The 18,656-nt window shown below is 38.8% G+C and overlaps 2 protein-coding genes across 2 annotated transcripts; one reads left to right on the plus strand and one right to left on the minus strand.

The window, feature by feature from the left end:
• Positions 1-3,083: 3,083 nt before the first annotated feature.
• Positions 3,084-14,907, plus strand: LOC141652869 (developmentally-regulated G-protein 3). The gene is made up of 10 exons (XM_074460478.1): positions 3,084-3,316; positions 3,416-3,469; positions 4,441-4,614; positions 5,458-5,529; positions 5,913-5,972; positions 10,476-10,585; positions 11,512-11,811; positions 12,827-13,018; positions 14,463-14,514; positions 14,609-14,907. The coding sequence occupies exons 1-10, from the start codon at positions 3,275-3,277 to the stop codon at positions 14,657-14,659; spliced, it is 1,107 nt and encodes a 368-aa protein (XP_074316579.1). The 5' UTR covers positions 3,084-3,274; the 3' UTR covers positions 14,660-14,907.
• Positions 14,908-15,602: 695 nt separating this feature from the next.
• On the minus strand, positions 15,603-17,331 carry LOC141651039 (F-box/LRR-repeat protein 14-like). Its single transcript, XM_074458767.1, has 2 exons — positions 16,716-17,331; positions 15,603-16,648 (listed from the first exon to the last, which is right to left on the minus strand). Exons 1-2 carry the CDS (start codon positions 17,329-17,331, stop codon positions 15,603-15,605), a joined length of 1,662 nt encoding a protein of 553 aa, XP_074314868.1.
• Positions 17,332-18,656: the final 1,325 nt, after the last annotated feature.

The raw sequence follows: 18,656 nt of genomic DNA on the forward strand, positions 1-18,656 counted from the left end.
AATTTCTTTGACAGCTCTCATGCATAACAATCCACCAAATTATTCCACCCGTCAGCTAAGTATGAAATGATATGGTCGTTATGTACCAAAAATAAATACTTAGATATAACTAACAGAAGCTAACGATAAGTAGGGTCGATCTCTACAGGGAGGCAAGATATCTATCTGTAAGTCCGTCTATCTAGTCACAATTAGGGGTTTGAAATTTGTTTTCTAAACTATTAAAGATTAAAGGCAATAGAAATAGAGACAAGCGCGATAAAGTAAGAAAATTCGAGATATATAATCAGATAAAAGAGGTATGTCAGGATTTCAGTTCACCATGGCAGTTCATCGACCCAGTCATAAATAATCTAGACAATCTACTCGTGAGAAGGGCAAGGGAAAGGTCCTTCCGGTCCGCTATCCACCCTAGATTTCCACTAACTTAACTTCCGTCCTCATTAGGGTAGTCTACTGTTTATAGCAGGTCTGTTCATTCCAATCTTCCAATCCAGGAACGAAATTAACCAGATTAAAGTTATTTAGAAGCGTGCACTCAACTAAACATGTTACAGTTATATTGCTATGGTCACAGATTCTCACAAATAAACCATCTATCCTATTCACAACATCGTCACGTTACTACCATGGCTCCCCTAATCCTAACATAGGGAGATTAGCTACTCATGCTTTTGAAATCAATACCAACAACAATAAACATGAATATACTAAGAAAAGACATAACAGAGAGAATAAGATTAAGCATAAACTAAACGAATCGATAATAAAAGAATAATAGAACAAGGATTAAGAGAAACAAAATATTGGATTAAGATTAAAAGGAAGAGAAAGATTACAATAAAGCAAATCCGGCGTAAAGAACAAGTAGCAGTGCTTAAGAGCAAAGTTCCAGAGATTAAGAGTAATTAAGAGTGTGTAGAGATGATTATGACCTAATGACGACTTCCTTATATAGGGAAGTGTTTTTATTAACAAAATAAACCCATCACGGATTAGTTAACCCGTGTAACATAGCAAATCACTCGATCGAGTATTCTTCGAGCCAAACCGTTCGATCGAGCACTTTAAGCTCTCGATCGAACACTTCCCAAAAAGCCATTTTCGATCGAGCATAGCATATACTCGATCGACCAACTGCAGCAGCCAAATCACTCGATCGACCATCAAAAGCTCTCGATCGAGTGTCTTCCACATAGATCAGCACCAAACTCGTCTGGTCAGCTTCCAAAGACCTTCCTTCACGCTTCCCGATGTATGATTTCTGCTCCAAATCTCCGTCTCCTTAAAATGCATGCAAAGTGGGACGACTAAGGCACGATTCCACTACTTTTAAGTCCATTTATGTAATTAAGACAAAACAAACCAAAGTAGCCAATTCGGGGCATTTTGCAATACAAAGCGATACAAATGGCACAGAAATACGTGCAATAAAAGGCTAAAAAGTCTATATAAATAGCACGTATCATGAAACATCAAAGTTCAAACCATAAGGCACAAAAGACAAACAACTCACTCCCACACCGGTAGCCAACATATTAGTATTTTTCATCTCTAATTCATATGGGTCTGGAGGTCTACCTCAGCTACTATCAAAGTAAGGGGGAAAATTAGGCAGCACTACTGAAGTATATAACATTGAAAACACGAGAGTGGAAACAACACGTTTAGACTAGTATTTTATGTGAGGTAGAGGAGTCAAGTGTGCAATAAGAGAAGGTGGGTAGTCATCCCAAATACAAGGGATGGTTGTAACACCCCAAAAGATGATTGAGAGTAGTTATCTCGGATTCCACCCACCATTTAGTAACAAGGCCTTGTACTTTTGGGCTTAAGTGAGGACAAACTATGGGCCCAAAGGTACACACCCCATCTTATTGAGGTTGTATTACGACGGTGGCGGGTCGGGTTGTTATAATGGTAAAGTCAATTGTGTCAACGAGATCTCCCATAATAAGCCCATCTATTATATTGTCATATGTGACCCATTTGACCCAAAGACCTTCGCACATCCTTAATCTCTTTTTCGCATAACTCCTCACAAAAAAGGGTTCTCTAGGGGGGTCCTTCAAGTCTTCCTCACGTGGCTCACTTTTTCTAAAGTTGTCGTAGAGGGGATCTAAATTAGCCTCAAAGAAGGGGTTATCAACTGAGTATATGGTCTCCTCCTCTATGCTTTGTCGATATATTTTTCATTCTTTAAAACGGTTCTATGGTCTCATCCGCGCCCTCATCCATGTCTGACTGAAATGAAAATGTGGGTTTAATGCATTCAAGAGCAAGCCATTCAAAGAAAAAAGGACATCTTCAATATTCTTACCACCATAATCTCCCTTAGCTATAGAGTCAACATATGCTTCAGTTTGTTTGTTTGTTCATACCTCTTAGGATGGTAAGGCACACAGATCAGGTCGTGTCGTGCTTGTGTCAACTTTAAACGGGACACCACTACCCCAATCCTAACCTGCCCCAATTACATAAACGAGTCCTTTTCAATAAACCATACTTTGTTGATATAGTAATACTTTCAGTCCCTGTAATCACTAGTTATTTAAGCTTATCAATAGACCTATTCAATTATTCTGGGTGTTACATAAATCGCTCGACAAAAGGGATTAGTTAGCTTCATTTGGGCGTCCCATTCGGGTTAGGTATATCACATCTCTTACTCCTTACTTGCTCTAGTAGAATTCGGGTAGGTCCAAGACTTGAGATAATTCATTCTTTTGTAACACTAGACTACACGTCCCTCCTTGGAGAGGAGGATGATGAATTGATGATAATAGTAACAATATATACCATGTTTTTAATAAAAAAAAGTTATATTGTTATAACAATGCCTGTCATCCTAGGGTGACTTACCTGATATACGTTGTTTATAAGCAATTACCTGTATCCGACGGTTTATTCAGTGCATACCAAAGGTGGCGGCTGCGGCTGCAGCCTACGAGTTCCTTGTCATAAAAAATAAAATAAAAAATTGGGTTCTAAAAGACGATTGAACCCAAAAAGGGCTCCATAAGCGCGACAGCATACTAGACCATTCTTAAGATAAAGAGTCCAAGCCCGACACCGAAATTGGAGAGTTTATAACGGGTTTTAGTAACCTACTTCAACTTGTACTCTTAAACCATCACTCCATTCACTCCCCGGTTTAATTTTTCGGGTACATCTATTTCCCCAAATTCCCTTGAAATTTCCAGAATTCTCCGATCAATTGCCCTAACTCAATAAAATTAATTAATCACCTTCGAAAGCTAAAACTACAACAAAAATGTCGACCGTTATGCAGAAAATCAAAGATATCGAAGATGAGGTACATATACTTAAACCAGTGTTTGAATTAGGTATTATTTGGAAAATTAGTGTTGTGTTGTGTTTTGATTTTTGTTAATTTAATTGCAATTTCGTGCAGATGGCCAAGACCCAGAAGAACAAAGCTACTGCTCATCATCTTGGTTTATTGAAGGTAATTGTTTATTCATTGATTAAACAAATGATTGAGACGAAGGGAATATATTCATTCTGCTGTAGTTGATATTAGTGGAATTGTTAGTGTTTCGAGTGTGGGCGTATGATGGAATAAATCAAAATGGCAGAAATTGCAATTTTGATTAGGGTCATTTGGAACCAGCCTACTAGTCTATTACCGACTCAAGGATAAGACTCGAAAGCATTGGAGTAATGTTGTCGTTGTTGCGGTAGTGTGTGTTTAGTTGGTTGAATATGTGCATCTTAGAAATTGCAAAAACGAAATGTTGATTGTTCTAATGGCTTGCTATTTATTAAGGGGGGAATTAGTGGGCGTGTATCGGTGTATGATGCGTACAAAGTGGCCGTGCTTCATTCTCTTGTGAAGTAGCAGTCTTTCGCTGCAGTTCTCGACGCAATTTTCATCTTGGGTCATTCGGAAACAGCCTCTTTCTGTTTCTAACACAAGGGTAAGGCTGCATACATCCGACCCCCTTACGGCCTTACCCCGCAATTTGCGGGAGCCATTGAGGCACTGGGGTAATGTTGTTGTTGTATCGGTGTATGATGCTCCCTCCATCCCAAATTCCGATCATTTGTTTGCTTTTGATTAAAATACCCCTGACAATGAATATGAAAGTAAACAAGTGACTGAGACAGAAATAGTAATTTATTACTCCTTTCATCCCATCCATTTGTTTACCTTTCATTAAAATACTCCTTACAAAAAATAGAAAAGGTAAACAAATGATTGGGATGGAGGGAGTATCAATCAAATCTAAATTATTGCTGATATAAATTCTGGACTAATGTCAAATGGGCAGTATTAGTTGTGTGCTGTGTTTGTGCTCATATTTAGAACGCCACTGTATATTTGTGCATGGTTTGCTTCCCTGTGCATTAAAAGGTTATAGGGTCTCTCTCTCATTGTGAACAGTTTAGTGCTTGATATCCACTTCCTTGTTTTAGGCTAAACTTGCAAAGCTACGGAGGGAGCTTTTGACACCCACTACTAAGGGGGGTGCTGGTGCTGGTGAAGGTTTTGATGTTACAAAAAGTGGTGATGCCCGAGTCGGATTGGTCGGCTTTCCATCTGTGGGGAAATCAACCCTGCTAAATAAGCTGACTGGCACCTTCTCTGAGGTTTATATCCTTCAATCCTATCTCATTTTATCGTGCATACAAGATAGTGGTGAAAGATATGGTGAATTTGTTATTTTCAGTGTCCTAATGCACACAGTCTAACCTCTTCATGATTTGGTGCTGGTCCTCATAGAACTCTAGTTTCACACGGTTTTAAGAGGCGTGTGGCACACAAAGGTGACAAGGGCACATTTAATTGTTAAGCAATGCCTGTGAGTTGAGACAGAGGGGTGTGCCTCACGGAGATGAGGCGTATTGTTTTTGCAAACAAGGTTATATTTATGAACATAATTTGTGTAGAATTAAACGCCTTTTGGAACGTAATTAAAGAGGGCTAACATCTAAAGAATGACTCCAGAAGTTAAAGAGGTATGGGGTTAATGGAGGGCATAGTAAACGAACCGGAGTATGAAAATTGCATAGTACCGCGTCTCGCTAGCTGCATGTAAGGTGACTTTACATGTTCTAGGTAGCCTCTTATGTGCCTTGCCCTTAGGTGCATTTATTTAAACTAAGCTATTCCAATATGAATCCAGTTACAAGCCCTTCTCATATGTGTTGGCTGTATATCTTATTTTGCTTTGGCTGATACCGGAGAATATCTTGATCTCTATTGCAAGTACACACCTGCAATTTCTTGTCCTTAAAGATCACAATAGTATAGCCTCATAGGTATGTTGATAACCATGTACTTTCGTTGCCGCTTTGGCTCTTAGTCCTTCATGGCTGTCCCCGTAGCTATTATTTCAAGGGTATACTTCTGTCTGCTCTGTTTTTGTGTCATGGATATGGTTGTGAATATCGTGTCAATTTCATAAGTCGTTTTTATATGGTTTTTAACAGGTTGCTTCATATGAATTCACTACCCTGACTTGCATTCCTGGGGTTATAATGTATCGAGGAGCAAAAATTCAGGTAAAACGTAGATCCTTGCTCTGATGCACTTTTTCATTCTGCTTTTTTTTCCAAGTAGCTTTAGCATCCTCTTTGTACTATTGTACTGTTGTTCGAATGTACTTTATCCATCAACAAACTCATTCATTTAAAAACAAAAGCATTAAGAGGAAATTCTTAATTGTCACACTTGATAATGCTTTACTTATTCGTAAACAATATCCAGCTGTTCCTTCCCCTGTTCATCTCGTCAGCTCGTGCCTTCCATGCACGAGTTATACTAATGGCTGTTGTTCGCTGTTGTTGCTGCCAATGGTGTTACTGTTGGATAATTCATTATTATAGATTGTGGTTCTTTAGTATTCCTTTCTATCTTATCGTCTTTTCATCAATATTTTTGGCAGCTGCTGGACTTGCCAGGTATCATTGAGGGTGCGAAGGATGGTAAAGGTAGAGGAAGACAGGTAATATGTCTACTACTGCTCAGAAGTCAGAACTAGTTTTATGACTTCGGTTGACTTGATCATCATTAGTGTTTTATCTTGGTACTCATAATTTGTTTATTCAATGCTTAAACTGTAATGTCTTTTTTGAAATGTGTGATAAAGAATTCCACCTCTTTACATAGTCGTGGCCTGCATGGTATCAGAGTTTAAACCAACTCATGTCCTCTATAAGTTAATTATATACAGTCACTCAATAGTTAATACTCAAACATCACTCAGGGTGAACCTAGCAAGTAGAGGTGCCAATCGGGTCGGGTCAAAGCAGGTCGGGTCATATTGAGTTCGGGTTGTGTTAGGTTAGTGAAAGGCTCGGGTCGGTAACAGTTCATGTCGGGTCATCAGTGGGTGGCAAGTCGGGTCGGGTCAGTACCGGGTCATGTTATCAACATACATTTTATCTTATGTATTTAGTTTTTGATGGTTAATTTCACATTTAAACAATGTGTAGGTGTATTAATTGTAGTTTTAGGTGAAAACAATTAAGATGAATGTCAATTTTGTCTTATTTACATCATTATTAAGCTAGTTCATTATCGAGGCATCCATTGTGTTGAGTCAATATTGGGTCACGGGTCGGGTTCAGGTTGGAAAAACTAAGGCTTTTATCGGTTATTAGGTTAGCCTCGGATCAGGCAGGTTTCGATTCACCCAATTTTCGGGTTCTATCGGGTCCGGTTTTGGGCGGGTCAGGTCGGGTTCCTCGTGTCAGGTCAGCTTCAGCTCTACAGTGGCAAGTAGCGTGAGTGTTGCAATGCAAAGTCGAGACTCTGATTATTCGTTTTTCGTGCGAGCAATCAAGCTTTGTAACAGAGTTGAAAGAGGCATAACTGAAACGTGTCTTTTCTACTTTGCTTTGTTTCTAATCTTGGTATTTTGTGATAGAAAGGCCAAATGGGTTGATGTTTGGGGTTTTCCTTTGTAATGTCAACTTTTCTGGAAAGTTGGTCAAACTGATTTTAGATATTCGCAAAACTATACTCCGTAGCCGTACTATGGTAATTCCTTGTAGCATTATCACCTATTGTGTTATAAGATAATGGAGTAGGTGGTTACTGGTAACTCCTTTTTTTTTCCCTTTAAAGAGTCCCCTTTTCCTATTTGTCCCCCACTATCTTTTCTCACAGTAAACTCATCCTCACCAACCCAACCAACATACCCTCCCAACCACGACATGACACACCACCACTGCCTGAATAGAACCAACCACCAACATCACCAGCAGGGTGCACCACCGACCGCAATTAAAACCTTTGAAAACAACCCAACACCACCGAGAGCTGTCAAATCAGACCAACCTTACCAAGCACCACCACCCAAATTACAGCACCAACGAGAAGACCACGATAGTCATCCCTGCATCACCATTATCAACACCTTCCCTTACCTTCATCCACCATACAAACATACACCAAGCTCTACCACAAAACGACCTACTCCATTTTTGAGCCCAATACAACCACCATGGCTGCCCTGCTACTCCTCTACCCAGCCATGGAGCACTACAAGGTCCACCATGACGCTGCACTTGCCCACTCCACCAAGGAACCACCACTAAATACCCTGCCAGCTATGTGGCTGCAACACGTCATATTTCCGGCCACACCCGTGTCGGCCCGACCAGACAGAGATCTCGTTATTGAATTCGTAACGTAACCGGCACGTGGCACTCCGACACGGCTGCCTTGCATTAGCAATGGAAGAGCTTGAAAGAGACTGCGTTGTTTGTTCTAGGGTTCCGCTTTGGGTTTCTCTTACTTTGGCTTTAGGGCTTAAGCTATTCATCTGGACGATATAATTTTATTTATCTCCTTTCCAATGGCACACATGCTTGTATATCAGGCTAAATGACATAATTATTGCTGGTCAACTGCTTCACTTACTAGTTGCCATGCGTTCATCTAAGTCGTATAAACTGTTATTTCTGTTATTCCATGCTTCCCTATTTCACAAAGGAACTAATTTTGAAAAATTAGCCACTAGCTGTCAACCATCCAAACAATATCTTTTTGTTTTACCTCCCTAAAATAAAGCACTTAAAAGGTAACTGTCGCATAAGTCATTTTATAAAAGTATTAGTGTCTTAATTCGGATAGGGTTAGGTTGGAATTTCTTTTTACGATGGAGTACCCGAAACTCGGAACTGTACTAGGATCCAACACCCACACCCACACCCACACCCGTACCCGAGTCTTAGCTACATAGATTGCAAGACAACCCTCGATCTAACCTACCCACCTTAACCCAAGATCTAGCTCCATAAATCATAGATTTGAGGCAGTAGGTCGACAAAAGGTGGTGGCTTACATGAAGGTGGTACCGTGAGGAGTCGACGTGATTGAGATGCTAATGGGTGACTTCTAGGTGTCGTGAGGGGAGGATGCAATGAGAATGAGATGGAGAAGGCCGACTTGAAATTCTCACCGGAGTTGTTAGGTCGTGGGTTGTGGGGCTGGGTTGTCGAGTGAAGAGGGGCTGAGGTGGGGGTGTTGGGGTTAGCGGCTTGGAGGTGGTGTTGTGATTCTAAGTACAAGTAAGGTTAGTTTATTAATATTTTAGTATGCTTATGTGGGTAATTTGGGAAAAGACCATCAAAATAGTTCAAAAAAAAGGAAAGAATGAGAAGTGGAAAGAAAAGAAGAAAACTTTCCCAAAACTGAAAGTGAGAAGAAAACAGGTAAACATAGGGAGTATATGTTTGGAAGTTATCAGTATATAACTATAACTATAGAGGTTGGGAGAGGCTGTTTGCAGGTGACAACCTCTAACCACAAGACTCTTTTTGTTACTAGCTTTGGTACGCGACCCTATTTGGGCTACTTGTATTTACCATTTAAATTTTTTTTTATATGAAATAGAATTGTGTTAGACTTGTCTAACTCATACATTTACTATTTATCATATACAGTATATTTTTTTGACATTTCCAAAAATTATGATAAGTTACTCCCTCCATCCGGATCACTAATTATCTATTGCATTTGGCAGAAAGATCAATGGAAGAAAAATGATCGATTTTGGGCCACACAAAATATAATAACTTCACTTGCACATGGAAGATTACCCTCAAAAACCTTTGAAAATGGAAGTAGGTAACTATGGAATAATACCAAACGGAAATAGATAATTTCTCATAAGGACGGAGGGAGTAAAATTTATCCACCAAATTGTTGTAACTATTAAAGACCTTGTGAAGAAAACCAGAAAGGGAAAGAATCTAGTTTTAGATTATTGTAAGTTTGTAACTATTAAAGACCTTTATTTGTTTGAATGCCTAAGAGTTGTCTTTATGTTTAGAATATTATTTTATCAACTATCACTATTTAGAAGGAATTTTACATGATTGGACATGTTTTACATCTGCAAGAGGTCCAGTAAGTTTACAGATGGAAGGGGTAACGAGTTTCAAAAGCTTACAAATCATATCTTATAGGCTTACAATTACTATCTCCATGTTACTGAAATAGCCCGTTGACTACTTCTTGTGAGGGCAAAAGTGGGCCAATGATTCTAATTCAATAGAATGGAGGGAGTATTATAATGCAAATACGAGCTCTAGAGTCTAGACTCCAGACTGCAGTCCACCTTATTATCCACGAGGTTTAAGTGATCTCCATGTTTTAGAAGTTCACAAGGAGCACTTGGACAAGTAGCTTGTACTACATGTGGCCATGTGGGTGATGCGGCTAACCCAGCCTTTCATTAGCTTGTGTATCTTAGTTTTGAAAAACAACCCTTGGGCATACCCAAGTGCAATGCGCAAAGGAACTAGCAAAAATGTCTGGAGCACCTCTGATTACAGGGTGTCTGAGTTGAAACTCAAGCGTTACTGTCCACACTAGGCATAGCCAAGGTGGAGGCCTGCAGATGTTGCAGCCTAATTTTCTTATTCTATTATTCTATACTTCCATCTGCCCATTTATTCTCTTTACAATGAAGTGGAAGTATGATTTTTTTGGCAATAACCACTCCCTCTGTTCCAATTTTATTCTCCCCGTTATCCTCTCAACTTTGTCCAAGTTAATTGCCCCTTTTATATTTTTGGCAAGGAAGAGTGGATTTTTTTTGTTACTCATTCTCTTCGTGCATCTTGCTGCTTTGAAAACCTTATTTGGTATATACTGTCATGTTGCCTTTGAATTCTTCAGGATTTTGGCCAACCTTAAATGTTAACTCTCTTTGAATAACCTGAAAATGTCCTTTTTGGAATTAAATAATAGATTAGGAGAAGATAAATGTGTGATATGCATCTATGGGTGCCTTGACCTTGGGCCTTGTGGTCGCGGGTACTCGCTCTCCTGGTGCCTCTGGGTCCTTTAAAAACTGTCCAGTGTGTAATGTCATGTTGTGCTACGTTTTTCAGGAGCCCAACAAACCTGAAGTTGGCTCGGCATCTAATTCTATTGTCCCTTGAAAGTGACTGTAGGAGTTGTAAATGTTGCTTTGTTTTTCTTTTTTCTCCAGGTTATCAGCACTGCACGAACTTGCAACTGCATTTTAATTGTTCTTGATGCAATAAAACCAATTACTCACAAGCGTCTGATAGAAAAAGAGCTGGAAGGATTTGGCATTCGGTAAAATTTCTTCATTTATCAGTATCTATTTATTTTTGGCAGATGAGGATTATGGCCCTGCTTTTTGCTTGGTTGCGGTGTTTTCTTTACTGGGTGACTTTTTTAGTTGATCATAAGAAAAAAAATGATAAAAACTCCTTTTAAGTGGTAAATGAGGGCTTATTGTGCTGTATTTGTGACCTCTATATTCGGAACCATGTGCATTAAGCTAACGTATGGCTTCCTTTCTATCCCACGTTATCATTTTTTTCCCTGGGTGACTAATGAGTGATGGCCATATACAGTGGGTATTACCCTTCACCTGCCTTTGTGGTGGAGGAGTATGCGAGCAACCAGTGGTTGCTCTGTAAGTTTGAAGCCTGGCAACAGGCTTTCGGCTTCCAGTGTAGTGTTGTCATATGTTGGTTCATGATTCGCAGCTAACATAAAAGATTCTCTTTGTTCATGATTCTTAGCTAACATAAGCAAGATATTGTACGAAATACAGGGGTTAACATGTAGCTAAAGTCCATTTATCTAGTGACACTTAGTGTAATCTTAGATTTCGTTACCTGAACGTTATTAGCTAGTGTATATTTGAAGATATTTTGTAAAATTATCATTAATTGGCATGTTAAAATAATAAAATGTAAAAAGAAAGTGTGTTTTCATATTGTCTTTTTTGAAAATATATGTAATAGTGTACATTACGAGAAAGCATCGGACAGAGTTAATGTTGGTTGACTGCTAAAGTCAAATAGAGACAATATAAATTGATGGAGTGAGTATCATATATTTGTCACAATCCTGGTTCTTTAGTGGGGGACTAGTCTTGGGTATTTACGCCATATATACTTTATACGGTCTGGTTTTATTTCTAGCTTTCCTATGTTCCTGCTGTATATATTATGTTTTTTTTCTCTTAAATATATTTTACTTTCAATCAGGCTGAATAAGGAACCTCCGAATTTAACCTTTCGCCGGAAAGAAAAGGGTGGTATTAATTTCACATCGACAGTGCCTAATACTCATCTAGATCTGGAAACAGTGAAGGCAATTTGTAGCGAATACAGAATTCACAACGCTGATATCACTCTTCGAATGGATGCAACCGCGGATGATCTTATTGATGTGATTGAGGGAAGTAGAGTTTATATTCCTTGCATATACGTTCTAAACAAAATTGATCAGATTACTCTGGAGGAATTGGAGATTCTAGATAGGCTTCCGCATTATTGCCCTATCAGGTATGCCTCATTACTGGAAATCAGTCTTGTTTTGTTTATTTTGTTTGCAAGGTTTATAATTTTTGAAGCGTGCTTGTGTTCTTTTTGTTATTTGGGCTGCTTCTGATTCTACCATTTGTAATCGTCATTTTCACCATTATTTGCTTTGGCACTCAGTAGTTATACATTTATACATCATTTGCGCATAGGATTTTGGACCAACTGTTAAGCTAACATAATGGTGACGTAATTGTAGCCGACTGCTTTATCCCTATTTGGTGATTTCCTAGACGGTATTCTAAAATCTTATCAAGAAAGAGAACAAAAATATTCTGAAGTAGTTATTCTGGACTTCTGGTGATGCATAGCTTCAAAAAGATGAGTAACCAAATTGATTAAAATGGTAACTGGCCAACTGGGGCACATTTGTATTATTTTCACGATCAGTTTCAGATTTTTGTGTTTTACTATTTTTGACTGGGTTTTCTTTTAAGACTATTCTATGGTTCTTTATTTGCCATTCTATATACCTCAATGTAGAATTTGAGAGCATCCACAAAGGTGAGGCTCCCCATATTTTCTCTTTCCTTTTCTTCTTCGTCCACCTCAATTTCCACTGACTTTTCCATTTACCCTCCCCATTTCATAACTACATCTATGCAACAATGGGGTTCCCCAATTCACACACAAAAATTTGGGAACCTCCCCAAAGTAATACAAATTGCCTTTTTTTTGGGGACCTCCCCTAAAAACAGTGGAGCCCCAAATAATGGGGAGGTTGGTGCAACAATGGGGTTGCTCATTTGAGGAAAGAGAAGGCAAAAGGGGAGGTGATTTCTCTCCTTTGCGGATGCTCTGAGATGAAACTACTAAGGTGGCAGTATACTGTGTTGCTTGCTCTACTACCCCCCTGGGTCCTGACCTTCAAATGGAAAGTGGGAAAAAGTCTGAAGGCTATAATCCCCTTTTTAAATTGTAAGTGAATGTTTTTATTATTGTCTATATTTTCTGACGAACTGATCCATATCGTTTGCAGTGCTCATCTAGAGTGGAACCTTGATGGTCTGCTGGAGAAGATCTGGGAATACCTAAATCTTACTCGTATTTACACAAAACCAAAGGGAATGAATCCAGATTATAATGACCCTGTCATCCTTTCATCTAGGACAAGAACTATAGAAGACTTCTGTTGTCGAATTCACAAAGACTTCATCAAACAATTCAAGTAGTAAGTTTCATTTTCATATTTGCTTTCATGTTATGACTGTTATAATCACATTTCTCCTTGTCTTCTTGAAGCTTTGTTCGTCACTTGCAAGCATAACAGAGCTAGATTGGTAGTCTGGGAAGATGAGACTAGACAAATTTTGCCTGGTCAATTTTGATTCTGCATGCTTTGGTTTTTTTTTTTTTCAAGCATGGCAAAGAACAATCCTTTCCCAATTTACTCCATCCTTCCTTTATCCAGCCTCGGTTAACCCATCAGATCAACCTCAAGCTCCTCTGCAAAAAAATCACAAAAAGTAGAAAGAGATGCAATTGTGGCATCAAGAACAATTCTTATCCTCATTGTTGTCTTCCTCCTCTTTCCCATTCTTAATGTTTTCTATTTCTTCCCTTGGCTATTCTCATTTTATTCCATGTCTTTCTCTTATTCCCTGTCTTCCATTTCTCCTTCCTTGGCCATTTCTTCCTTTTTCTTGGTGGTTTGAACTTTGAAGTATCTTAAATATGATGGCGACTTTGATGGTCTAATAGGTGAACGGTAATTAGAAAGCTTTTTTTTACTGGGTTATCAAAGCAACGCTAAAATGATTACACTTGGCTAGGGGTTTCATCAAATCAATGTTAAAGTGAGAATCCTTTGAATAAATAATTAGGGGTGTTATATTCAATGATGAAATTAATACCTTTAGTCGGTGAGTGGTATAGAGATAAAAGAAAAGGGAGTAGTAGTGAGCAGTGAGTGATGGTGTTGTATCCTTTATGTCAATAATGATGATTGTCTTGGTTGAGTAAAAGAGGTTGGAGAATGGAGGTGATATCTTAGTTATGGTGGAAGCCTGGATTGGAGTTGTTGGGAAATATAAATAATAGGGAAGAAGATGTCAGAGTTAAGACCATCTTTATATACACAAATTCTCCCTTATGACGGAGGGTATCCGTCGCAAACTTGCGACGGATACCATATCATCTCACAAAAAACCCATAAGGGTGAGAGACAAACCACATGGGGTGGATGCCCACCTTGTCCCCTCTACCCATTTCCACTCACATAATACCCGTCGCAATATCCAACCTGTCGCAAGGGAGACCTACTGCTTTATATATACAAATTCATGTTAATATTAAAAATGGAAATAAGAGCCTCTTCTGTTCGTCAAAGACAGAGTTGACTTTTTTGACAGAAAAGTCCGGCTGGCCGGCTGGGTACCTATCGACAAAAATAGTAAATGGTATTCATAGGTACTTCGTGATCATTTTTTTTTCATGTAATAGTTTCCAATCCCACGTCATGAGTATATCTTCGAGTGACTTAACTTCCCTGGGACGTAGGTGTTCTATCCGTCTCGCCTGTAGTTTATTCTTCTATGTCCAAGTTGCTTCTATTATTTGTGAATTATCTGAAAACAAATAATTGAAAGTGAGAATGATTTTGATTTCTATTACAGTGCACTTGTGTGGGGATCAAGTGTGAAGCATAAGCCACAAAAAGTGGGCAAGGTTTGTCTACGTTATGCATTTCCTTAAAACAATGGTAAATATCTCGTACATCTGAAATCTTTTGGTATTATATTAATCATCTCTTTTGCTTCAGGAACATGAACTTGAGGATGAAGATGTGGTTCAAATTATCAAGAAGATCTAATTATAAGACGCTTCAAACGGAGCAGCGTTGTTCTGTTATTGTCAACTGTCAAGCTGAAGCTGGTTTGGGATACTTCCAAGAGTCGAGACTAGTTGTAGAAGTGTTTTCATGTGCATTGTCCAGTTCGAGTTGCTAGTATTAGCTATACTATGTTAACCAGACTTGGTTAGATGTGTTGTACACTAGTGGGTCCAGTGACGGAACCAATTATTTTATGAAAAATCCTTATGATTTTGGTTTGAAATAAAGTGTCATACCCTTATTTGAGTGTCGAGTGTCGTATCTCGAAGGATAGAGGTGACTGGGAGTAAAATGGAGATTTCCTTTTGCAGAGTGATTCTGCGGAGTGAAACACTAATGCAAATTTGGATCCTCTCTATTACTGTCTCTCAATTTTCTCTCCGGACCGCTCATTCAGAAATCAGAAGTAAATAGCTGTTATCATTCATTTTCACAAATTAGACGCACATTAATACAACATTAATACAATTGGAGATGAATGATACTATAACCCAATAACGGGTGCGGACCAATGAATATTTGTGCTGTATATTAAGCCATTTTGTGCAACTTTTAAAAATAAGTTTACGTGTTTATGTACAATTGTGTGTTACTTTCCGAACATTTATCCCAATGCATCAACGACTCCCTTCTATAGCAAAAATCAATTGCCTATAGTGATATACAAACCACACAATCAATAAACCAAGCATAAGTTATACAGTATCAAATTCATAATCAGCCATTACATCCAGCTATATCAAACAGTAAAAGACATATACGAAGTAAATTTGATGTAAAAAAAAAAGGTAAATAAGCGACTAGCACAAAGGGAGTAATATTGTATGTGATCCGAACAGACACTTCTGATTCGATATCTTATCCGTGCTGACCCCAGGCTCTTGTGACTGCTAAGAGATTGTTTTCCGATGATGTGTAAGCTTCACCGATATACAAACAAACACTTAGGTAAACTCTCCATAATGTCCACCGCTCTAGTTACTAGACAATTCCGTTGCAAGAAGTATTTCTGATCGTCTTCCTTGGGATACTTGCAGGATGGCGAGACTAATCTTCTCAAAGACGGCTCATTTTGTACTATATACTCCAAGACATCAACATTGACATTTAAACAGCCACTTAAGTTCAAGTACCTCAGTCTTTTACACGATTCTATCACCGCCTTTACCCCCTTCTCTGTGACGTTTTTGCACTCTTCCAAATCCAAGTAAAGCAGGCCAGGGCTGTTTCTTCCGATCATAGCAAGAATTTCATCATTTATCCCCGAATACATTGCAACCAGCTTTTCTAGTTTTGATGCCTTCGCCTGTTCTCTACAAAACCTCAAATGACGGCATTGATTCAACACCAAACTATTGATTCTAGGACTGTAATCAAGGATGTCTGCAACATCCAGCAGTTCAGTACCGCGAAAACAATTAGAAAGGTCAAGTTTCTCTAGATTAGGGCAAATCAGTAGGACCTTTCTGAGATAAGCACTGCACAGGAATTGAATAGACCATAACCTCAAGAAACGAACTGCGTAGTTCTTCACAGGATGGTCATCATTGATCAATTCTTCTTTTCCTAGGCAGGTATTACCAATTTCAAGCCGACTTAAAAGATTACATCTTTCTGAGAGCGTAACAAAAGCTGAATCTGATAGAAGCGGACAGCAATTCAGTTTTATCGTTTTCAAGTTTGCAAGAAACTGGCACAAATAATCTATATGCTCATTTGTGAGGAAATCAGCTCCAAATAGTGCTAATGATTTTAAACACGGGTGTGAGCGAAGAAGCGATGAGATCCCTGAAAACGTATAACTTTTGCAGAATAATAGACTGAGTTCTGTCAAAGGGATTTCTGCTTTAGCAACCGACTGCAGAAACTGATCGGAGATTTTCAGATTTGTGAATTTCAACGAGACTAAGTTTTTTGGAAGATCAATTGAATTTTCAACACCAAATGATCCAATCTCAAATTTTGCCACTATACACAAGGACGTCAATCGAGGACAATTACGAAAAAGAAAGGAAATATTCTGTTATACTATTACCAGGAGAATCAGCTATAAATTGCTCGAGAAAATGACAATTTAATGATAATGAAATGACTGACTTATCTGTAATGCATGTATTTCCTGTAACATCAACTTTACGCAGTCTTTTGAGATTTGATGCCAAAAACTCGATCCCTTGATCGGTCAAGTCAACGCAAGAGTAGCTGATGTTTATGTCCTCAAGCTGCGGAAAATAGTTTGCTATTTTTAGAAGGTCAGGATCTTTCATGGACGAATGCGAACAGTCGAGTATTTTCAAATTTTTCATGGCTGAACTCAGATTCTGCAGGCAAACATCAGGTAAATTTTCATTGTGGGAGAGATCCAACTCTTCCAAGTTTAACCCGGATTGTGAAATTACTTGAATAGCCCTGTTTAGGTCTCCTTGGAAGTTCATAAGTTGTATTTTCTTCGAATTTGGGAATCTATGGAGTAGATTAACCAGGACATTGATTGATGGACTGATAACAGTTAAGCTTTCCTGGATTAAATTAGTGATTGACAGAAACTCCTTGCAGACTAACGAGATCGAGTCCCGATCGCTTGGATTGTTAAGCTTGTCGAAAATTATGTCCCAACATATTGGCAAGTTTTTGTGAGTCTCTGCTTCCATTTCCACCCAGAAACAGTTTCAGAGTTTCAGAAGCATTGACATATATACATATACAATACAAGTTTCAAGTTTTTGATATGGTAGAATAATTCCTTAAGTAAGTCCGGGTCATTTGGGTCGGGTCGGGCCGGGTTAGTTCAGGTCTCTCATGTTATCAGGTTATTTCGGGTTGAGCCGGGTCATTTCGGGTGTTTTTCGGGTATGTTGGCCGGGTCATTTTTCGGGTCAAGCGGACCCCCTTATTTCGGGTTCGGGTTATTTTGGGCCAACGATTAAGACAGAAAAAAAAGTACCTTTAGACTATCCCCAAGCAAGGTCACCGACTGGGTCGTGACCTTGTTGGGTCACCTTAATGACACCTTAAATTAGGATTAAGGGGTTAATTTTGGTGACCTTCAACTACTCAGGGTCAATTGGTGACCTTGAGTTGAGTTAGTGACTTGTTGGTGACCATTAGGTGGCATACTCCCATTGGCTGAAAACAAAAAAAAGGACAACCGTCAAAATAAAGAGAAGGTGACATTTGGTTGAGTGGTAGGTGGCACTCTCTCATTGGTTAAAAAGTGAAAAATAATTGGGTTGGTGACCTAGGTCGTGACCTTCTGCTTGGGAGGATGAAAGTGGGTCAAGATAATTAAGGTGTGATAATGAGGAAAAATATTGGTGACCCGATTAACTCGACCTTCTGCTTGGGGTGGTCTTAGTGTTATTATTTATTTTTAGTTCAACTCTGATAATTGATTCTTGATTTTCAAAATTAAAACATTATGTATGCTTTTAAATTAATCATTTTAAGTCTTTTTTGTTCAATTAGAGTTGTGTTTTGTCGGGTCATTTTCGGGTCGGGTGGTTTCGGATCGGGTCATTTCGGACGGGTAAGTTTCGGGTCAATAAAATTCGGGTCATGTTCGGGTTGGTTCGGGTCAATTCGAGTTTCGGGTCAAAGTCGAGGGCTGCTGTTCGGGTCAATTTCGGGTCTTGGGTAAGCTTTTTTGGGTTGAGTCAATCGGATCGGGTTTTACCAGGTCTAGCCCCAACATCTATGGAACAATGTACATCCTTCCCCTTATGTTTTCGATGGTATTAGAGTTGAGAGTTTAAGATCATCTCCTCTATTTTTTCCTAAGTTGTAATTAAGCATGTTCTATTAGGAACCCGCACTTTAAATTACTATTTTAAGTATTTGATGACATAATACTCTCTCCGATCCACACCAAAGGTAACACTTGCTTATGAGTGGTCTTCGAACGGTACTTTGATCGTATTTTTCTTCACCTATACGTGACTTTTTTGTAAAAAAAATTTTATGAAAGGCGTTTTCATAC

Source organism: Silene latifolia, chromosome 4, assembly GCF_048544455.1.
Source record: "Silene latifolia isolate original U9 population chromosome 4, ASM4854445v1, whole genome shotgun sequence".
Taxonomy (NCBI): Eukaryota; Viridiplantae; Streptophyta; class Magnoliopsida; order Caryophyllales; family Caryophyllaceae; genus Silene; species Silene latifolia.

Excerpts from the sequence above, each read along its gene's own strand:
- LOC141651039 (XM_074458767.1), bottom strand. The coding sequence starts at position 17,331 with ATGGAAGCAGAGACTCACAAAAACTTGCCAATATGTTGGGACATAATT. Across the intron at positions 16,649-16,715 it reads ATTTATAGCTGATTCTCCTG|TGGCAAAATTTGAGATTGGA; the intron begins GTAATAGTATAA and ends CCTTGTGTATAG.
- LOC141652869 (XM_074460478.1), top strand. The coding sequence starts at position 3,275 with ATGTCGACCGTTATGCAGAAAATCAAAGATATCGAAGATGAG. Across the intron at positions 4,615-5,457 it reads TGACTGGCACCTTCTCTGAG|GTTGCTTCATATGAATTCAC; the intron begins GTTTATATCCTT and ends GGTTTTTAACAG. Across the intron at positions 14,515-14,608 it reads AGCCACAAAAAGTGGGCAAG|GAACATGAACTTGAGGATGA; the intron begins GTTTGTCTACGT and ends CTTTTGCTTCAG.